The 20,745-nt window shown below is 33.0% G+C and overlaps 1 protein-coding gene across 1 annotated transcript in view; it reads left to right on the forward strand.

Annotated features, from left to right (window-relative positions):
• The first annotated feature begins 888 nt into the window (after positions 1-888).
• The window catches only part of Hml (hemolectin), a 37,327-nt gene continuing 17,470 nt past the window's right edge, over positions 889-20,745 (forward strand). The window contains exons 1-50 of the mRNA XM_077434649.1: positions 889-1,099; positions 1,182-1,295; positions 3,066-3,235; positions 4,640-4,825; positions 5,086-5,245; positions 5,325-5,548; positions 5,619-5,810; positions 5,888-6,045; positions 6,118-6,281; positions 6,503-6,639; positions 6,714-6,856; positions 6,940-7,102; positions 7,200-7,394; positions 7,475-7,576; positions 7,646-7,892; positions 7,962-8,157; positions 9,353-9,548; positions 9,626-9,714; positions 10,252-10,471; positions 10,549-10,719; positions 10,810-11,089; positions 11,173-11,323; positions 11,399-11,580; positions 11,653-11,836; positions 11,978-12,108; positions 12,176-12,296; positions 12,368-12,511; positions 12,587-12,836; positions 12,910-13,038; positions 13,115-13,332; positions 13,416-13,598; positions 13,681-13,870; positions 13,944-14,282; positions 14,667-14,741; positions 14,833-14,945; positions 15,034-15,177; positions 15,388-15,791; positions 15,907-16,034; positions 16,112-16,302; positions 16,371-16,595; positions 16,668-16,832; positions 17,033-17,327; positions 17,405-17,588; positions 17,661-17,766; positions 17,845-18,055; positions 18,271-18,474; positions 18,605-18,848; positions 18,925-19,073; positions 20,123-20,373; positions 20,440-20,651. Coding sequence (XP_077290775.1) covers positions 981-1,099; positions 1,182-1,295; positions 3,066-3,235; positions 4,640-4,825; positions 5,086-5,245; positions 5,325-5,548; positions 5,619-5,810; positions 5,888-6,045; positions 6,118-6,281; positions 6,503-6,639; positions 6,714-6,856; positions 6,940-7,102; positions 7,200-7,394; positions 7,475-7,576; positions 7,646-7,892; positions 7,962-8,157; positions 9,353-9,548; positions 9,626-9,714; positions 10,252-10,471; positions 10,549-10,719; positions 10,810-11,089; positions 11,173-11,323; positions 11,399-11,580; positions 11,653-11,836; positions 11,978-12,108; positions 12,176-12,296; positions 12,368-12,511; positions 12,587-12,836; positions 12,910-13,038; positions 13,115-13,332; positions 13,416-13,598; positions 13,681-13,870; positions 13,944-14,282; positions 14,667-14,741; positions 14,833-14,945; positions 15,034-15,177; positions 15,388-15,791; positions 15,907-16,034; positions 16,112-16,302; positions 16,371-16,595; positions 16,668-16,832; positions 17,033-17,327; positions 17,405-17,588; positions 17,661-17,766; positions 17,845-18,055; positions 18,271-18,474; positions 18,605-18,848; positions 18,925-19,073; positions 20,123-20,373; positions 20,440-20,651 — 9,149 coding nt within the window. The 5' untranslated portion in view covers positions 889-980. The remainder of the gene's footprint in view (positions 1,100-1,181; positions 1,296-3,065; positions 3,236-4,639; positions 4,826-5,085; positions 5,246-5,324; positions 5,549-5,618; positions 5,811-5,887; positions 6,046-6,117; positions 6,282-6,502; positions 6,640-6,713; positions 6,857-6,939; positions 7,103-7,199; positions 7,395-7,474; positions 7,577-7,645; positions 7,893-7,961; positions 8,158-9,352; positions 9,549-9,625; positions 9,715-10,251; positions 10,472-10,548; positions 10,720-10,809; positions 11,090-11,172; positions 11,324-11,398; positions 11,581-11,652; positions 11,837-11,977; positions 12,109-12,175; positions 12,297-12,367; positions 12,512-12,586; positions 12,837-12,909; positions 13,039-13,114; positions 13,333-13,415; positions 13,599-13,680; positions 13,871-13,943; positions 14,283-14,666; positions 14,742-14,832; positions 14,946-15,033; positions 15,178-15,387; positions 15,792-15,906; positions 16,035-16,111; positions 16,303-16,370; positions 16,596-16,667; positions 16,833-17,032; positions 17,328-17,404; positions 17,589-17,660; positions 17,767-17,844; positions 18,056-18,270; positions 18,475-18,604; positions 18,849-18,924; positions 19,074-20,122; positions 20,374-20,439; positions 20,652-20,745) is intronic.

The raw sequence follows: 20,745 nt of genomic DNA on the forward strand, positions 1-20,745 counted from the left end.
AATGGTTAGCGTATAATGCTATCAACTGAGGGGTCATGGGTTCAATCCCTGGTCCGGTGCTGCTGGTCAAACCTTGGATTTGTGACTCCAGGTCGATCGTTTCCTATCAGAGTTTACCAATTTATCTGATTTTCATTGAAACGGGTCCAAAAAATTGGCAACCTTACCCATTTTCTCACAAAATTTCTTGTTTTCAGTAATCTCGAATTTCGCTGAATAGTATAAAATGCTGCAAATTTACAAATTTGACCATAAATGTCTCAGTGGATGTCAGTTGATGAGTCTACCTCACGGGACCGGAAGTCAAAAGGTCGAAAAAGCAAATATCGGAAGGCAAATATAGAAAATCGAAAGATCTTAAGTCGAAAGATCAAAAGAAAAAGGGTGCATGGTAAACGGTACTATGTATATATATAATATATATGAGTGGCATGCGGTGAAATTATCTCTCTTTTTGTCATACAGCCTTGTTTAATGTGCGCGCGCAGGATACGGGAGAAAAAGCCTGTTCCTCTTGTTCCTGTTGTATCCTGCTCGCGCAAATTAAGTGAGGATGTACGACGGGGGGGAGAGAAACTTTTACCGCATGCCACTGATATACATATATATACTAACCGTTTTTCATATGTATGCATGGTAAACGAACATTTTCGACTTTTTCACGGTCACCCGTACTTATGTACTTTGTATAATAATACTAATAATATTTGTATCAAATGTACAAAGTTTCTGGCCAGGAAGGCGCATTGGGGCCTTCCTGGTATAAATTAAAGATTAAAATAAAAATAAAATATATATCGTATTTCCACAGTTTGGGAATACAGGACGTGTAGTAATTAATTTGAACGTACGTTGAGATAAATCTCCGAGTAGAATTTCATATTAATTGTAATCCCGTTAAATAATTAATCATTAGAACTTTGGCTGCCTAAACGGTCGCCATGTTGTAACGAAGAAAAAGCGTAACGCGATTATTGACGATGTTGAGGATTTATGAAGTTTGGTTTTTGGTTTTGTGTTTGCACTATCCCAACGAGGGACATGCAGAACCAGAACCCCACAATTACGGTTTTCATCACATGGAACAGGGTCCTGGAGGGTAAGTAACATTGCGAAAACTTGTTAATGTACATATCAATATTTATCATAGAAGAGCTAACGATAAATTAAAAAAAATGCAGACAAGCAGATGTAGGGGTACCTGAATATATGCCGAAAAATTTCAAGACCGAAAAATGGGCGGCTGCTTATGCAAAAACTCCTGGTATCAAGACTAGTTTTCAAACATTTATGAAGTAAGATTACATGTTTTTTTTTATACATATATTCAACTTTTATTAGAATATTTATTTGTAGTTCAATGATTTCTTTAGTTATTAAATTACATATGTTAGGTAATATTTTAATTTTCTCACATTTTTTAAAGTTTTTATACATATGTATGTATATACATACTTGTTATTAAAAAGTTCTTGAATTAAATTACGTGTATCCCTCGTGTCACCGAAAGGATCTGCCCAAAATTTGTTTGTTTGAATGATTTTGCTTTTAAGCTCTCTCGAAATCATTCCTCAGTGAGTTGAATTTTCGATTTTTGAATTTTCGAAGTTTTGAGAAACGTGCTAGAAACTTTTATTTTGTTTTCATATATTGAATTTTTTCTGTGAAGCGAATTTTTTAAATTAATTTTATTGAAACTCTGTTGACAAGAGGCTCTATAAAACTAGGGATAGGTATATTTGTTTATGAAAAAGTAATAAAACCATTCTTATATTTCTTATAAATATTTCTGATTTTTAAATGTATATTAGGCTTACAATTTACAAATATTATTTTGTTATAATACATAAAATATGTATGTACATATTTTGGATTTTGTGCTTCAACTATTAATCTATCAAATCCAATTTTTTTTTCATTAATAGAGAAATAATACTTCTCTATTACTGAAAATAAATATTTGAAAGGAACTATAATTTATTTATTATTTATGATTAACTTATAATTTCATTGTATAAAAATAAAATATACAATGAAATTATAAGATTAATAAAAGAGATTGATTGTATTTAAATCAGTTTAAATACAATCAATTGGTTTTAAAAATAACATATTTTTACGAAATTTGTCAAATATCTTTAATACTTACAAATATCAAAGTTTATAGTTAAATTTAAATTTATATTTGATGTAATTGAGAACTATATTTTACATTTTAAAATTAAGTAATAATGATTTACAATTAACTCTGTTTAAATTCTAAATATTTATTATAATTTTAATATTTTTCAATAATAATATTAATATTTGTTCTCACCGGTAAATAGGCAATCCTTATTATCCAGATAGAAATAATATGTAAAAATTCAACAAACGATAAAATGTGGACCTAATTTTCATTATTATTATTAGGATTATTATTTTATATTATTCTATGTTACTTTTTGAAATAAAAATACATGAAAAATTTTATGAAAATAACTCGATCCATAATAATCAGAAGAATTTAAACAACTATTGTGAAATTTTGGAAAATATAAAAAATAAAATAAAAAGTAAAATTTTGCAATCTCATCAACTCGATCAAATAAAACAAATAAGTATTTAGTAATATCAGCAATCTCGATTAAATAAAACAAATAAGTAAATGTAATATTAAATATTTTCTATTTCATCCGTTTGGTTCCTGTGCTGAAATTTTAGCTTTTATGTTTATATAATACTATTATACTTGTACATATGTATACATCTATGTACATACATATGTAAGAGTTGATGAGTTAAAATTCATATTTAATAAAAATATTAAGAAATCACACATTTAAATACAACTATTAAATTTCAATTTCAAATAAATTTCACTACTCTACCAAATTGTTAAGCATTCCAAGGAAATTAAGAATGGTTCTCATCTTAATGAACTGAATTTACTAATATAATATATTGGATGGATAAACGAGGCTTAGATACCATTTTATTTTTAACTCTGTAAAAGCCTTATTTTAATTTACATACGTAAGTCCATCTTATTTTCCTCGTTTAATGTTTAAAAAATTAATATTTAGGCCAACGTACTTTGGTGGAATGCATTCGATGCCGGGAAGTTCATATGTCGTCCCTGGAATGTCATCTAGTGTGTTCACGAGTCATGAAAGAGGTCATGGTTATGGAGTTTCTCCAAGTCAAATGGGTTCACACGAAGTTGTCGACGTAAAAAATATGAAATATCAAGGAGGTAAATATGTTTTTATAATTTTTTACTGTGACTATAACTATGATAAATTTAAATCATAAATTGATATGTTTATATTGGTTATATTGTGTGGCGTTGCTCGGGTCGGGCGAAAGTTGAAAGCGAAAATAAAAAATTAACGTTTCAGAAAATAGTATTTATATAATTTGGTGTTTCAAATTTGAAAAACAGTAAAAAATAAATAGATTTTTTTAAGTTGTAAATTTTGGTAGCAAAGGCCCGTTTCAGAGCCCCAACCGCGCGCTTATTTTTAATGTATTTTTTTTAATTTTTAAATGGTTTTTTTATTACGAAATTATGTTCACAATACATCTTATATCTATTTTAATGGCTACTGATCTACTGATCATTTTCTATTTTACAATTTAATTTATTTTGGTTAGTAATCATAGTATTATATTATTCTAATGTTAATGTACAGCATAATAGGAAAAAGAGCTCAAAAACCTATTTACAATCCTTAAAATAAATAGATAAAGTTTCATCAATGTATATATGTATTATATGCAGTAATATTATAAATACATATAGTAGTATTATGAAGTATTTTTACAACAAATTTATAATACATATTTTGAACTTGTAACGGTTTTATAACAATGTTTTTTTTTCATTGATAATAGCCATTCGTTATCGTATAATTCACTGAATCGTTTTATATGTTTATTTAACAAATGATACTGTACAGGAAGCTGACTATATGTAGTTAGATTAGTATGTTAAATTGGGACATGTGAACGGTAAATATTTGACCCACTTTTTGTGTCGATAATAGGTACCAATCTCGCTAAGACCATTATCGGTTTGGTGGTTGATTTAATTTTTATTTTAATTCATGCTGTTGGTCAGACCTGGATTTGTGACTCCAGGTTGATCGTTTCCTATCAGAGTTTGCCAATTTTCTTGCCAACGGTTCCCGGAAAACATTAGCTAAAACCCTTCCTATACAATATGTCACCTATAATGGTCTGTTCATACCTATCCAGCACGACCCGTATCCTGCAAGTGCGGATAGTAATCTTTGGCTAATTCTATATGGACGCGCATGAATGTGTAAATGCGCATGCGCGAATGGAGTATGAATACGTCCATAAAATGTACCAAAGAATACTATCCGCACTTGCATGACACCTGCAGGATACGGGTCATGCTGGATTGGTATGAACAGACCTTAATTTGTGATTGATTAATGTGCAATAAATAAGTTTGTGTACATTTTGATAGATGTCTCATTGATTTGCGATTTTTTCAGTGTCTCGTAATTCAGTGACTTATATAAAAATGCTGCATTGTAATTGTAATTTGTAATTGGCCAGGAAAGCGCATTGGGGTTTACCTGTAAGGCCTTCCTGGTATATATGTAAAAAATAAATAAAATGTTTCTAGGCTGTTCTGATATGCCGAAAACATCAGCCAATGCTGTACTCAGATGCAGCATGTATTCTGGATGTCGATCGACATGCATCGAAGGACATCAATTTCCTAATGGACAGAAAGCTTTATTAATCAAGTGTGTTGGCGGTGAATGGGAAGTGGACGATTCAGAATGGACCGAAGCTCCGGCTTGTGAACGTATGGATATGAAATAATGCGAAGTACAATCGAATGATTAGATTATCTCCTCATTTCGGGCATTATCCCCTCATTATTTGTTAATGTTATTTTAAATCTTACGGGACAAAAGATTAATTGTAAATAATAAATGGATAAAATACGAAAACAGATAAAATCATTTAATCAAAGAAATAAATTTTCGATTGTATTTCATACTGAACCTTTTTGATTAATCGAATAAAGATAAATATGTGTTTGATACAAATTTATTATTATAGCAATTTGTTTACCCGAATGTAAAAATAACGGAATTTGCATCGGACCCAATGAATGCAATTGTCCGGATAGATTCAGTGGACCACAGTGCCAGTTTGAAAAGAAGCCTTGTCTCAATTATCCACCTCTACCAAAAAACAGTAGAAGAACTTGTACTCAAACGTATGTACAATTCTTGTAATACATTTATAACAATTGTTATTTAAACACAATAGTGTAAGATCGTTATTAAATTTAACAGAAGCTGCACAATTTCATGTGCGAAAGGTCATCAGTTTCCCGATGGCTCATCAGTAACGAATTTAGTATGCAAAGAAGGCAATTGGGTATCGACGAGAAATGATATGCCTACTATACCAAATTGTCAAGCGGTATGTGATCCCGAGTGCTTAAACGGTGGTGTTTGCTTATCTCTGAACGTCTGCCAATGTCCGAAAGATTATAGAGGACCTCAATGCCAATATTGTAAGCTTTAACTAGATTATTTTAAATATGTTTTACCATGCAAGGTATAAAATGTTTTGTAAAATTTTAGCGGCTGACGTTTGCGCCGCTAGTAAACTCGGATTCAACGGTGCTTATAATTGCTCAGGAGATGGTAACGGATTATCGTGTAGTCTTTCATGTCCTATGGGAATTCATTTTGATACACCAATAATGCCAATGTACACCTGCTTATATTCCATGGGTGTATTTTTGCCACAGCCGATTCCGCAGTGCATCTTTGGTAAATTTTGGCACATTGCGTTATTACAATTGAATTTTTTAATAATAACTTTAATTAAAATTCTGTTTTTTGTTCAGGTGTAAATGATATAATTACGTTGGGAGCATCAACAAAGGTTTCTTATAAGTCTAAGAATATGTCACATAATACTGGTCACTCAAAATATGGACACGGAATGCCAAGTTATGTTGAAAGTGGAGGCACTTATGGGGCAAGTCCTGGATCATCCAGACCGGTACATATTACACCATCGTAAATATTTGTTGAAAACTATATTTTATGTAGTTAATTTAAACGGTGTCTTTAGGGTCAAGGTTTCTTCGTTGACACTTCAATGGAAAATGGAAATCCCGATACAATATCAAATAAAGAAATACAGTCAATATTAGTAGAACATCAAAAACCAAAACCTGGCGTTTGTTTTACTTGGGGAGGAGCACATTTCAAAACGTTTGATGGTCCAGTCTACAGGTTAGTGGTGATGTTGAAAATTTAAATTTTATTTTGAAAATAAGCTCTTAACTATTATTATGTACAATTTTTTCACATTTCCTTCTAAGCAAAAAAATCTAATTTTTTACTACATATATACATATGTATATATATGAGTAATTCCAGATACATATATGTATGTATGTAGATAGATGAAAGTTTAAATGAATAATACATACAGTGTTGAATTCCTTTTATAGCTTTAACTCTGATTGCCGACACGTTTTGGTACGCGATGCGAAAGACAATACATTTAGTGTTAATATACAAAATGTTAATAGACGTAGACGAGTTACAGTTTTTCTACAAGACAAAGAATATACATTAGAACCAGCAAGTAAGTAAAATATAGCTTAAATTAAGTTTCTGTATAATTATATAAAGCTTGAATGTGTATGTATATTTCTTTAGAAGATGGAGGAATTGTGTTTAAAAGTACAAAGAGGCAGTTGCCAATACCAGCTCAACTGTCAGGTTTAAGGGTGGAAATGGCTGGTCATATGGTTCAGCTGACTTTGGAAGCACTGGGCGTGTCAATAAAATGGAATGGATTAGTAATACATTAATACATAGTAATATGTTTATAATATTATTAAATATGGAGATGTATGTATATGTATATGCATATTTATTTTAGCAATTCGTACAAGTTCAAGTGACCGAGTCCATGTGGAATAGAACTGAGGGTCTTTGTGGACGTGTTGATGGTGATCCGAAGAACGATATGAGCACTAAAGATGGAATTGTTCCAAAATCGATTGCCATATTTGCAAACAGTTGGAAGGTCAAGAAAATTGGAGGTATATTATAAATACATTTATTTTTGATCCTACACTTACAATATGCATTTTATGTATTTAAAAAATGTTTTTTTTTTCTTCATTTGTTTATGATTAGATGATATTTGTGACGATAAACCATCAGAACAACACGCATGTGCTTTACAATCAAAAGATATTGTTAATAAGGCAGAGAAGTATTGCAACAACTTGGTTGCAAAATCGAGATTCAGTGCATGTAGTAAAGTAATGGATATATCGCTTTTGTTGGAATCTTGCAAATGGGATTATTGCGGGTGTCCGGCTCATTTGTGTGAGTCCATATATACTTTTAAAGTATTTGGTACACTATTTTGTTAATTTAATACGAACATGTTTGTTTTGTTATTAAAGCTCGGGAGACCTGCGGGTGCGATAGCTTAGCTGTTTATGCCGCTCAATGTGTTCTTCAAGGGGTTACTTCATTGGCAAAGTGGAGAGATGAAGACACTTGCAGTTAGTTTAATAATATTGATTTAAAGATAGCATTTGAATGATAATTCATACAAGAAAACTTGTTTATAGTGATGGAATGCACCGGAGGTCGAGTGTATAAGTCGTGCGGACCTCCAGTACAGATAGCATGTGGTAGTGCAAATACAGATGAACCACAGGGGCAAACCGATCTTAAAACTTGCATGGAAGGTTGTTTCTGTCCAGCGGGAACACTGTATCATGACGGTAAATGCGTCACCAAAGAAGAATGTCCTTGTCGTTTGAGAGGAAAACAATTCGCGCCAGGTTCAACCATACCGAAAGATTGCAACACTTGGTACTTTTAATGCATTATGTTGTTGTGTTGAGTTATTACCGATTGATTTACTGACGGTTGTTTTTGCAGTACATGTGAAAAGGGTGAATGGAAATGCTCTCAAGCTTTGTGCGGCGCTAGATGCTCGGCTGTTGGTGATCCTCATTATCAGACGTTCGATGGCAAACGCTATGATTTTATGGGCCAATGCTCGTACACGTTGCTGAAATCGCACAATTTTACGATCGAAGGTGAAAACGTGGCTTGTCCTGGTGCTATATCTGAGGTAATGGAAGTCAATTTATTTAATGTATTAAATTTATATTACCACTAAGGATTATAATACCGTTATACTGGTAAATCGCCAAAATTCCGCCATTTAAAATCCGGTAATTTTTAGAATTTACCGTTAATTATTTTATCGCGAATTAAGTATTATATTATCGAATAATTACATTCAACAACTTCATCGCCATAAGCGCACCAGTGCGCGCTTCTTTGTATTTACGGCTATGGTTCGAAATTAATTTTGGGTTCTTCACAGCGACATCTAAAAATATCATGTGCTACTAATGAAATTGAAAAAAGTCCATATTTTCGTTAGTTTGTGATATATTCAATAGGTACTGTTAAGAGGGCTGGACACCAGCGCCTTGTCCATACAAACGTATTACACTTCTCCCTTCCTCAATTATGGCACTAGAGAAATTATTTTTTAATATGCTATGGATATCCACCATTGGCATGCATCTGTGCTTTTATATTTTTGATTAGTTATTTTTTATAGGAGCTAGGAGCCGCCAAACATCTATAAAATCGCCTCTTTTTTACACCCAAGAAAAGAATCCAGCGTGCTTATTTAACGGTCGATTTAAAAAAAAATACGCGCATAGTTGCACAGAAAATATCTTTCTCATACCGATGATTTTTTTTTTTTTTTAATTGGTCCAGTTTCGGAGGAAAAAATTGGAGAATACGAAACCTCGATTTTGTCGATTTAAAATACGTATTAAAATAGTAACTCTCGCATTCATATCAATATATATATTGATATATGTTGTCGCATTCACTCAATATATACATCCACTCAATATATATATCGAAGAAAGGAACGGCAACAAAATTAAGGTTCAGGTGTACAGACCTCTTAAGGGTTGACACTAAACTCACATAAAAAAAATAATCGAATCGGTTTCTAAAAACGCGTGGCGATTAATAAATGCGATCAAACGGTTGTTTCAATTACGATCGAAACTTTGAAATTGTCCAAACTTTAAATAAATAAATATAATTAGTTAAAAATTAAAAGTAAAAAAATATAATTATTTATTATTATGAATTTAATTTGACATTATTCAATTGAGATTTATTTTTAATTATTTACGATTCAATCTATGTTAATGTTTTAAGGAAAAGTAACCACATACAGCTATACGTAAATTGCAACCTCTAATTACTAAAAATGTAAAACTAATTTTCAGGCAATGAATTTACCTGCATCTGGAAATTTATATGAATTGGCATCTTGTACTAAAACTGTTTCAATCAGAACTGGAGATTCGATAGTTCAACTGAAACAAGGTAGAGCCGTTGTGATTAATGGAAAGGATGTGGAAAAGTTACCGATTCGATTTTGTGATATGAAAATCAGCATTGTGTCTTCCTTGTTTTTGAAAGGTACATATTACACATAAGATATAAAATATATACAAATAGAAATCATGAATTTTTCTGATCAATGAAAAAAATTTCAGTTGAAATGCCAGAGGGACTACAAATTTGGTGGGACGGAATGACCCGACTTCATATCGACGCACCGGCCTCCTTCCAAGGAAAAACTAAGGTAACGTTTATCGAAAATATGAGTCATTTTTATAAGCATTAATCTTCTGCATATTAATAACAATACAAATTAATGCTTTGCAATGCAACCTGGTCTGTAAGTCAATATTTCATTCATGTTGATCGTAATTTCCGCTAATTGGTTATCCGATTAAAAAAAAAACGGTAGAACATTTGAAAAAGTTTCAGTAGTAGGGACTTTGTTCATACTGTCTGGATTTGGCGTTATCTGATTTTTATCTCTTCCTAAAATTGTAGCAATGTTTGAAAGTGTATATAGACTGAAGATGATGTCCATTAAACTATCACCAATTGCTTCAAAAATCAAACGGCTGAGTTTTTCCATAAAAGGATCACACAGCTCATTTTCCAATCTCAAAAATGTTTGAATGTTAACATTCATGCCAAATGTTCCAATAAATTGTTATCAGTTGTTATAAAACGGTTTTTACTTAAGCAATGACCGTTGAATTAAAATTTGTTAGATGTTACAACAAATATTGTATGTATTGTATACGTTTTCATACACTTCAAATAGGGTTTGTGTGGCACCTTTAATTCAAACCAAAAAGATGATTTCCTAACGCCTGAGGGTGACATAGAACAATCGATAATACCATTTGCAAACAAGTGGAAAACCGGAGAAAAATGTGAAGACGCTCCGAGCAAAGAAAAGCCTCACCCATGTGAAGTAAACGTACATAATAAAATCGCCGCTGAAAAATTGTGTGGAAAATTAAAAAGCCAACTCTTCGAAGGTGAATTGAAATTCGTCACATTTTAGTAAACTTAGTATTATATTTCCATTACATTACTAGTGATTATTATTTTTTAGATTGCAACTGGAGTGTAGACGTCGAACCGTACTATGAAGATTGCCTGTACGATATGTGTTCATGCGAAGGCCCCATTGATCGTTGTCTTTGTCCGATTTTAGGAGCATATGCTACAGAATGCGCTCTAAAGGATATTCAGATTCAATGGCGATACAATGTCAAAGAATGCGGTATTTAAAGTTGAAAATTTAAGGCTTTTTACTAGCCTCTTTTCAGCTTGTTAGAATTTAAAATTAATGTAACATTTATTTTGTTTGTAGAGATTCATTGTCCTGGGGGTCAGACGTATCAAGTATGTGGTGACTCGTGCTTGAGAAGTTGTTACGATCTGTCTGGTGTTTATGAAGACTTGGCTGATGCTGCTGATGAAGCTCGTTGTCATTCGACGTGTGTAGAAGGTTGCAATTGTCCACCAGGACAGACGTTAGACGATTTCGGAGAATGTATTCCTGTTGGTAGCTGTCCATGCAGACATGCTGGATTAGATTTCCCTGCTCTATACAAGGAAGTTAGGCCAGGATCAAAACAACAAGAATTATGGTAGAATTTCATAATTTCTAGGTAGTTAATTTTAATTTATTACATACAATACATGATTAAAAATACGTTATTTGTATTTTTAGTACATGTATCGGTGCCCAATGGGAATGCAGACCAGCTACAGCAAATGAAGTCATAGAATATCCAAGAGCAGCCGATATAAAAGATAAATGTAGAGCATCCCATAATGAAGAATTTACACCTTGTGAGCCAGTAGTGCCATTGACATGCAAAGTAAATCGATTGAATCGAAATAATTTTATTAAAGTCATTACTACGTACGTTTTAATTTTTGAACGTTATTTTTAGAATATGCATGAGGGTTATCCAGGAAATACCGTAGCTGAATGTCATCCTGGATGTCAATGCAAGAAAGGATATGTACTGGACAGCATTTCTAAGACGTGTATCAAACCCGAGAGTTGTCCGTGTCATCACGGTGGTAGAAGCTATTCCGATGGTCAACAGATGCAGGAAGATTGTAACACATGGTAGGATTTGCTATAAATTATGACAATCCAATAAATATGTATATATACACAATAAATTATCGATGATTTTAGTAAATGTAATGGAGGAAAATGGAATTGCGAAAAAAGACCGTGTGCTGGAGTGTGTAGTGCTTGGGGAGATTCTCATTTCCGCACATTTGACGGCCGGCATTATGATTTTCAAGGAGTTTGTACTTATCTCTTAGCAAAAGGATGTCTCGATGGCGATGACGATAAATTTAATATTGAAATACAGGTTTACAAATTTTATTTATTAAATTTACTGTACACCAGTGATTATATCTATGTAGCTTGTTATATTTGATTGATTTTTATTTAAAGATAGCAAATAAAATTATTATTTTTATCTATTTAAACATAATACTTATTTTCGTAGAATGAAGTTTGTGGTACATCAGGTGTGACCTGTTCTAAATCGATAACTATGAAAGTTGGAGTTGCTCCTACGATGGAATCGATTACATTTACAAAAGATAAGTCATTGCCAAATGTAAATGATCTTAAAAGGTATTATAAAATATATTGTTAAGTTAAATACATAACCAAACAATTAACTAACCAACCAACTTTATAGGATCAAGATAAGAAAAGCCGGTCTATTCATATACGCAGAAGTTCCTCATCTAGGTATCGTTTTGCAATGGGATAAAGGGACGAGAGTATATGTTAAAGCTGATCCGAAATGGAAAGGCAGAGTGAGTTTGATCAATAAAAATTGTTGAAATCCATTCATTGAAGTAATAATTGACTAAATTTTCGTATTCAGATGAAAGGCTTGTGTGGTAATTACAATGAAAATGAAATGGACGATTTCCAAACTCCTTCTGGCGGTATGACTGAAGCCTCAGCGAGACTATTTGGCGATTCGTGGAAGTTGCAACCTCAGTGTCCGCGTGCACAAGAAGTGCAGGTGGGAATTTGTACAGTTACTGTTGTGTTTGTATAAAACATTCTGTGATATTAATTTGAATTTGAATTTTACTAGGATACATGCGCTCTACACCCGGAAAGAAAAACTTGGTCGACTCAGCGGTGTTCGGTATTGAAAAGCTATCCGTTCTCGCAGTGTCACTCAGAAGTTCCTCCAGGAGACTTTTTAGAACGTTGTGAAAGAGATACTTGTGCTTGTGGAACAGGTGGAGATTGTGAATGCTTGTGTACAGCTTTGGCGGCATACGCTCACGAGTGTGCTTCACGAGGAGTGCCAATCAAATGGAGATCCCAACAGATGTGTCGTGAGTTGAAATTGGTTATAATCACTATATTTAAAAATTACGAACTATTTCATATGGAATATTTAAATTTTAGCAATACAGTGTGATGAAACATGTTCCAACTATAGTCCATGTGTTTCGGCGTGTCCAGTTGAAACTTGCGAAAATACATTGACATACACACAAATTACTACTATGTGTCCTCAAGATACGTGCATAGAAGGTATGTAATATTGCATTTGTAAAAATCACTTGATCACTGTTCAATCATTCATTTCAATTCAATTCAATCATTTCAGGATGTGAAAGAAATCGAAAATGCGCTCCAGGACAAGTTTATAGCAACAACACTGCGGATCAATGTGTACCACGTACTTCCTGTAAATCCACTTGTATGACTCTACCAGGTGGGCGCATTGTCTTGGAAGGAGAAGTGATGGAAGAAGATGACTGTCACACATGTCGTTGCTCTCGTGGAAAACGAGTTTGTAAAGGACAACCGTGCTCTACTATATCGGTATAAAGGAATATCAAAAGAAAATTAATATGTATTACTTTTGGTATTATTATATAATTATATGATGAATAATTATTGTACAGCCATTTTCAACAACCGAAAGTGGAATGATGGAAGAAAAGACTAAATGCAAAGAAGGGTGGACACAATGGATAAGCGAATCTATACCGGAAAATTTGAAAGATGCGAAATCATCAGACTTTAAGTCGCTTTCCAGTAAACCTTATTCAATTGAAAAAGAAAGTCTTCCATCATTGTTTAAAATGGTATTTATGTTACGTACATATATAACTAGGACTATACATTTATTTACATTTTTAAAATTAATATCTTTGTTTATATTCACAGCATTCTCTCAATGGAGCTATTTGTCAATCGCAAGACATCAAAACCATTCAATGTAGAACAGTCGATGATAAATTGACAGCAAAAGAAACTGGATTGAATGCAGAGTGTAGTCTAGAAAAAGGATTATATTGTCGACAACCTCAAAATAAACCTTGTCCTGATTTTGAAATTAGGGTTTATTGTGAATGCGGTAAATTTTGTACACTTTCAAACAAATTTTCGTTTGTTCGTTTCTATCGATAATAATGAGAATATTTTTTTAGAAAAACCCGACGAGACTGAAAGCACAGAAATTCCAACAAATATGAAATATAAAAGCGTTGATGTTGTAAATGTGTTCAATGAGAAAACTACTAAAGGACATGGGATAGTTACAACAACAGCACCATTCCTCCCATCTAAAGTTATTTGTGATTCAATGAGACCCCATCAAGAACATCCTGATAATTGTACTTTATTCATACACTGTGCTCCAGGTATGGGTCCTAAAGAGCATCCCGATATGGTCATTAAGAGTTGTGGTCAGGATATGCTTTACAATCCTCAATCTATGACATGTGATTGGGCTAAGAATGTCATCGTTATAAAACCAGAGTGTGGAGGTGAATTTTCATGAATTAATACATAATATAATAATGTTAAATGAATTAACGAACACATACTATGTATATATCTGTGGCGTGCCGTGAAATTCTCCCAGTTTTTGTCGCACAGTCTTACTTACGTGAGCGCAAGCAGGATACAAGGGGACTAGGTGACGTCATACCAAGTCTTCTCGTATCCTGCTCGCACACACACAAGTAAGGCAGTGCGACAAAAACAGGGAGAATTTCATTGTATGCCACTGGTATGTACCTATATATGTATACATCAGTATCCTTAATATGTATTTAATATGCATGTATGTTAAAATATTAAAAAAATATAAGTACATTGACATATATATGTATATAATATTAATAAACATTGAGTTATTACATTTGTAGAACTACAAGTAACAACAGTTTTACCTGAAAAACCACGTGGACGTGGAAGGAAGCCTGGGAAGAAAACAAAATCATGTGAATTATTATTTTGTTAAATATATGTATAATATCTGTGTAAAAAGTGTATCCATTATAATTTGATCTTATTGTTTTGATTGAATTTCAGCAATCCATGAATGTGATATTGGTGAAGTGTGGTCCGAATGTGGTGTTGCGTGTAAAAAGCTGTGTCACTCTTATTACCAAGTAGTTCTAGAGCACTGTACTTACTTCGCAGAAGTAAGTTGTTGGTAGAGATTTGATAAACGTTAATTCTAAAGACATACATATGTGCATTAATAGTAATTTTTATGATTTTTATATATAGACTGATGAGAGAGGATGTGTACCAGGTTGTAAAAAAGAATCTGCAGTGGAATGTGATGAAAATGGATATTTCTGGCGAGACGTGGATACTTGTGTCGCTGCAGGAGATTGCACTTGTACATCGCGCAAAGGAAAACTTGTCAAGGTACATACATACATATGTCGATCATGGTAATAAAGTTTTAGTGTGAACATACGATTGCAATATGTAGTATTAAAAAGGGCATGCAAATTTATTTATTAGTAATTCGGTAACTAATACAATTTTACTGAAAACCATTAATCCAAGCCTTTCTATTAAATTATCAATCATTGATTTTCTCAACCCAAAAAAAATCTTTTTTCTTTATAATAGCCAGGAGAAGTAGTGAAAGAATCAGATTGCGAAATTTGTCAGTGTTTGCAAAATCAATATTCTTGTGACCGTTCAGCGTGTGTGCAAACATCAGAATTATCACCGTTGGAAAAGCCTGTTGGTTACGATTTTGAAGGAGGTCCTGGATTTGATATGAGTAGTGGCTTGGGCCCATTTGGAGTGTTTAAGTCACATGTTTCAACAACGGAGAAAACTGACGATCGTTTGGATTCGATTGATATTGAAGAGGAACGACCGATATCTACTGGATCAAAAACATTGAGTCCATTCGAAATATTTTCAGAACAGTTTTCACCAACAGAAAATCCAGATGATATGGACGAGAGGCGATTGTCACTAATTGGACCAAAACCATCACCTCCTCCCGAATGTCTCCCCGACAGGTAATCAAAACCGTTATCTATTTTAACTCATAAATAGGATCATGTGACTAACCTGAACATACATATGTATAAAATATTATTAATTGTGTGCATACTTTTTACACACATACATTAGATATACATCTGCTTTGTGGAATGACGAGTTGCCAATGGGAGATCAAGCTTTCTCTGCAAGTTCTTCGATGGGACCATCCTTTGAACCGAAATATGCCAAGTTGAACGGAAAGAGCAACGAACACTCCAGTAATACGCACGTTTCGTTATTTGGAAATACATTATTCTTATTTCATTTTATGTATTGTATATTTTTTAATTTATAGGTGGCAGTTGGTCTCCTAAAGACTTGAACACGAAGCAGTATTTACAAGTCAAATTTGACCGTAAAGAACCACTTTATGGAGTTATAATGCAAGGAAGTCCTATATTCGATCAATACGTCACTAGCTACAAAGTCATGTATAGTGATGACGGGCATAAATTCAGATACGTAAATTCGAAAAAAGATCCCATGGTAATTTATTTTATTTTATTTGTGTACACTTTGGAGAATTTCTGTTCATGTTTTTCATTTAAATTTAGGTTTTCCGAGGTCCGATAGATAGTGCAACACCGATGAAGCAAATGTTTCCTATTCCATTCGAAGCTAAATACGTAAGAATACAACCCATGACATGGCACGACAGTATTTCTGTGCGATTGGATTTGATTGGATGTAGTAGATACGAAAGTACAACATTCAACGAAATTGAAAACGTTTTTGAAAGCGTTACCAACCAGTATAATGAACTAGGAAGTCCTGTAAAGGTGATTGATTTGTACATTATGCATATTTCTTTTATTTGTTTAAAATATACATGTACGATGTTTTATTTTTAGATTACTAAGAAATGTGTTGATCCAATGGGTATTGGTGAAAAAGTTATTCCAGTAAATTCTATTACTGTAAGTTCTCACAAACCTACAAATTCGATTGATGAACTTAGTCTTATGCAAGCTGATGCATGGCAACCACTATCAAACTCGCCCGGAGAATGGATTAAGGTATATATTAATTTTTATGGTACTAATAGCATGTCTTTAATAAATTCTAATTTAGGGGATGATTCAGGTGGCAGAGCTTTTAGCTCCCAATTATAGGTTTGGGGTATAGAAATCCCCATTAAAGATTTTTTTTTTAGTTTCTGGCAAGATTTTGATATTATAAAATATCTACGTATATATGAAATATTATCATTTTTTAGATCAACTTCATGGGACCCAGAAATTTGACTGGGATCAAATCGAAAGGTGGACCTAAAGGCTGGGTAACAGCTTACACTGTTCAATATTCACCAGATAGTACGAATTGGAATACAATTTTGAACGAAAAGAAAGAAGAAAAAGTGTTCCCCGGCAATTTTGACAAAAATACTGAAGTTACAAATTACTTCGACATCCCAATACAAGGTAAATATATCAAAGTGTTACCGATGAAATGGAAAGACAACATTCAAATGAGAATCGAACCCCTCGGATGCTTCTTACCATATCCGATAGGTCAGTCGCTTAAATTTTACATACATATATAATGATATACATACAAACACCCGAGTAATAATTGATTTTTTTTTCAGTGGAGGCAAATGAAGCTGTTCTAGATTTCACAATCGGTCCTGAAGTCGAAATTGATGAATCGTGCGATACTTGTAAAGGTGTTAATATTCCTGAGGAGGGTTGTGATTGTACCGCTCCGAAAGCATTTGATGGGCATAAATGCGTTTTGCTTTTGGAGTGTCCTTGTGTTGTAGATCATGTGAAGTAAGTTCGAATTTTATTTAGTTACCTTTTCGTTAAATTATTTGTATGCGCTATTTAAAATATTGCTACTAGGTATGAAATCGGTGCAACATATGAGACAGAGGATTGTCAAGAGTGTACGTGCAAATTAGGTGGAGTTCCGCATTGCAATAAAAAAACATGTCCAGATTGTGAATCGGTAATTAAGCTTCGGTGAAAAATATATAGATTTTTCAAATTGTTTAAATCACTTCTGCTAAACTATGTCGTTTTGTAGGGATTGATTCGTTCTACTACCGTCAGTTGTGATTGTTCTTGTGTTCCGTGTCCGACTGGGCAAATAATCTGTCCGTCGAGTGATATTTGCATATCAGAAGAGCTATGGTGTAATGGTGTTAAAGATTGTCCAGATGATGAAACTGGTTGTGAAGAATCTACCACAAATGAACTTTCAATAACAGAATTTACCACAATACCGACAGAAGAAGGTATATCAATGGTTCACTGCCAAATTCCATTTATTAATACATTACTAGAATAATCTGATAGTGTTTCAGTCTTTTTATGATATTACTTTAGGCAACTTTCATCCATTGTATTCGCAAACGTGTTTTTTTTTTATTGAATCCAATCATATACACAAATATAATATATTTATTACAACATATGTATTTTAACACTGTTTAATTACATTTATCAATAGAAAAACAATGTCCTGTACCACACTGTCCAAAAGGATATAAATCAGTAATTAAGAAAAAAGCGGCTATTAAAAAGTATGATATGTCAGAGGAGAGTCCAATAGTATCAGATTCACTATTTGGTGAATCTATCAGTGCTGCGAAGCAAAGTTACATGCGTTATTATAAAGGTGGAACTAAAACTGGAAATACTAGAGGTACCCAAGGTAATTGTCTATTTTATATTCGATTTTCATGAACATGAGCATACATATGTATGTATAAGAAATTATAAAATTATATGTATTGTATATCAGAGTACTGGTTATTAACCGTTTTGTGAATGTATATTCGCAGGAATTAAAACGAAATATCAATTGGAAACACCTAATCGAAGAAAAACATTAGGGAAACCAGTGAAGGCATTGGAAGTTAAGCCGAAAGAGTGTGACCAATGGCGATGTATTTTGACTCGTCCTATGCCCGGTCTTCCAGTTCCCGGCGTAAAACCGACTTTGCCCCCGTGTCCACCTCCAAAATGTCCAACTGATTATATTCTCAAGTTGGACAACAAAGAACTTGATGAATATGACTGTCCAAAGTAATATTTTCAAATTGCTTCATTGACTTCAATCATGTATCCATGATTTTAATTGTGTATTACTGATGTTTTTTAGATACACCTGTTCACCACCACCCCGTCCAGATAAAGTGTGCAATGTGACCTGTCGCAGTTTCAATACATTCGATGGCACTGAATATCAATACGATATATGCAACCATATTTTGGCCAGAGACGCAGATGACAATTTATGGGACGTATCAGGTATGTATTATACATATATGTATAATGCTTTTATAGTGGAGACTACCTCATTCCACCAGCTTGCAATATCTCATGACTCGTTTTCCAACGTTTTCGGTGTATTTCGTCAGTCGAGTATTTTTCAGTCGAGTTTGTATATATAAAAAATAAACTGCCACTTCCGGTTGACAAATGCTTACTAAATTTTATAAATAACTTGGTATTAAGCTTAAACTTCTAGATATGAAATTTCAGTTCAATAAACCAAAAGGTTTCTGAGAAAAACATAAAAACCTCGATTCTTTAGAGTAAAAGTACTACTTCCGGTTCAGATAAAAATATTTAAAAAATGTAAGGTTATAAAGATTAATATTTCTATTATATGTAAACAAATTTCAGTCCAATTTAGTTAGTGGTTTGGAAGATAATTGAATTCAAAAACTTAAAAAAAAGAGGACACCTATAAGGGGAGGTACCATTTCCGGTCAACTTAAAAATTAGAAAAAAATTTACGTCGTGTCGATAAAAATTTCAGTAACCGATATTAAGTTTCAGTTCGAAAGGACTAACGGTGTTCAAAAAATCCCCAAAATACACAGACACACACACACATTTTTTCTAGATCATTAAAACGTGATCAGTGATTGATTCTGAGTTTGAATCAGTCAAAATCTCGAGTTCGAATTTTCGCATGATCACAAAACTTCTTCTATTGTTACTACGTACATAGATAAAGTAAAAACACATACAAAAATGTTTTACATAGTGAAATGCTTATTTTACGAGATAAACATTAAGCATTAAAAAAATATAGTAAGAATTGACTTTTAAACGTTTTTTGAAATATTTTAAAGGTGTGTTAATAGTTTAAAAATCTATGAATGGTCATAATATGTCTTGTATGTTATATTTGTACATGTATACAAAAAAATATTTTTGTATACGATATATAAACTCCTGTTTAAGCAGACGAAAGGTTGAGAAAACGAGTCTCGAGTAAAAGCAAGTTGTTAGAACGGAGACTATAAGCGGTTATACATAGTTCTATTAATTGAAAATATTTTTTGCAGTGCAAAAGAACTGTGATGCTAAAGTGTGCATCAACGAAATCGAAATATCTCAAGACACAGATCACATCAAATTCAGACCCGACTTGAGTGTGGAATTCAATGGATACTTGTACACCATCGATCAAACCCGAAAGATTGGTATGCAGACGAATACGTTTGTTATTTCTAAGCTCGGTAACAGTCTGTTCTTTGTTTCTACCCAGTATGGTTATTGGGTTATTTACGATCATGAAGGAAACGTTAAACTTGGAGTAAGTAAATTGATATCAGGTGTTAGAATTGTTATTTTTGGGAATGGTTAACATGTATTTTTGTAGGTTTCTGGTCATTTATACGGTCGAGTTGATGGTTTGTGTGGATTTTATAATGGAAAGCAAGAAGACGATAGACGTAAGCCAGATGGAGTTCAAGCTCTATCAACGGAGGAATTTGGAGACAGTTGGAGACACAAAGACAGTTTAGAAATATGCGACGTTCGTGTATGCCCCAAACATCTTCAAGAAGAAGCAATGAAAATATGTGGACTGAGGTTAATACCTAAATTTACTTCCAATGAAAATTATCAAGGTGTTTTCTATATATAGTTTTGTACATGTAAAAATGCTGACATACTTAGTCTGTGC

The sequence above is a fragment of the Arctopsyche grandis genome, chromosome 7 (genome assembly GCF_051622035.1).
Source record: "Arctopsyche grandis isolate Sample6627 chromosome 7, ASM5162203v2, whole genome shotgun sequence".
Classification (NCBI taxonomy): domain Eukaryota; kingdom Metazoa; phylum Arthropoda; class Insecta; order Trichoptera; family Hydropsychidae; genus Arctopsyche; species Arctopsyche grandis.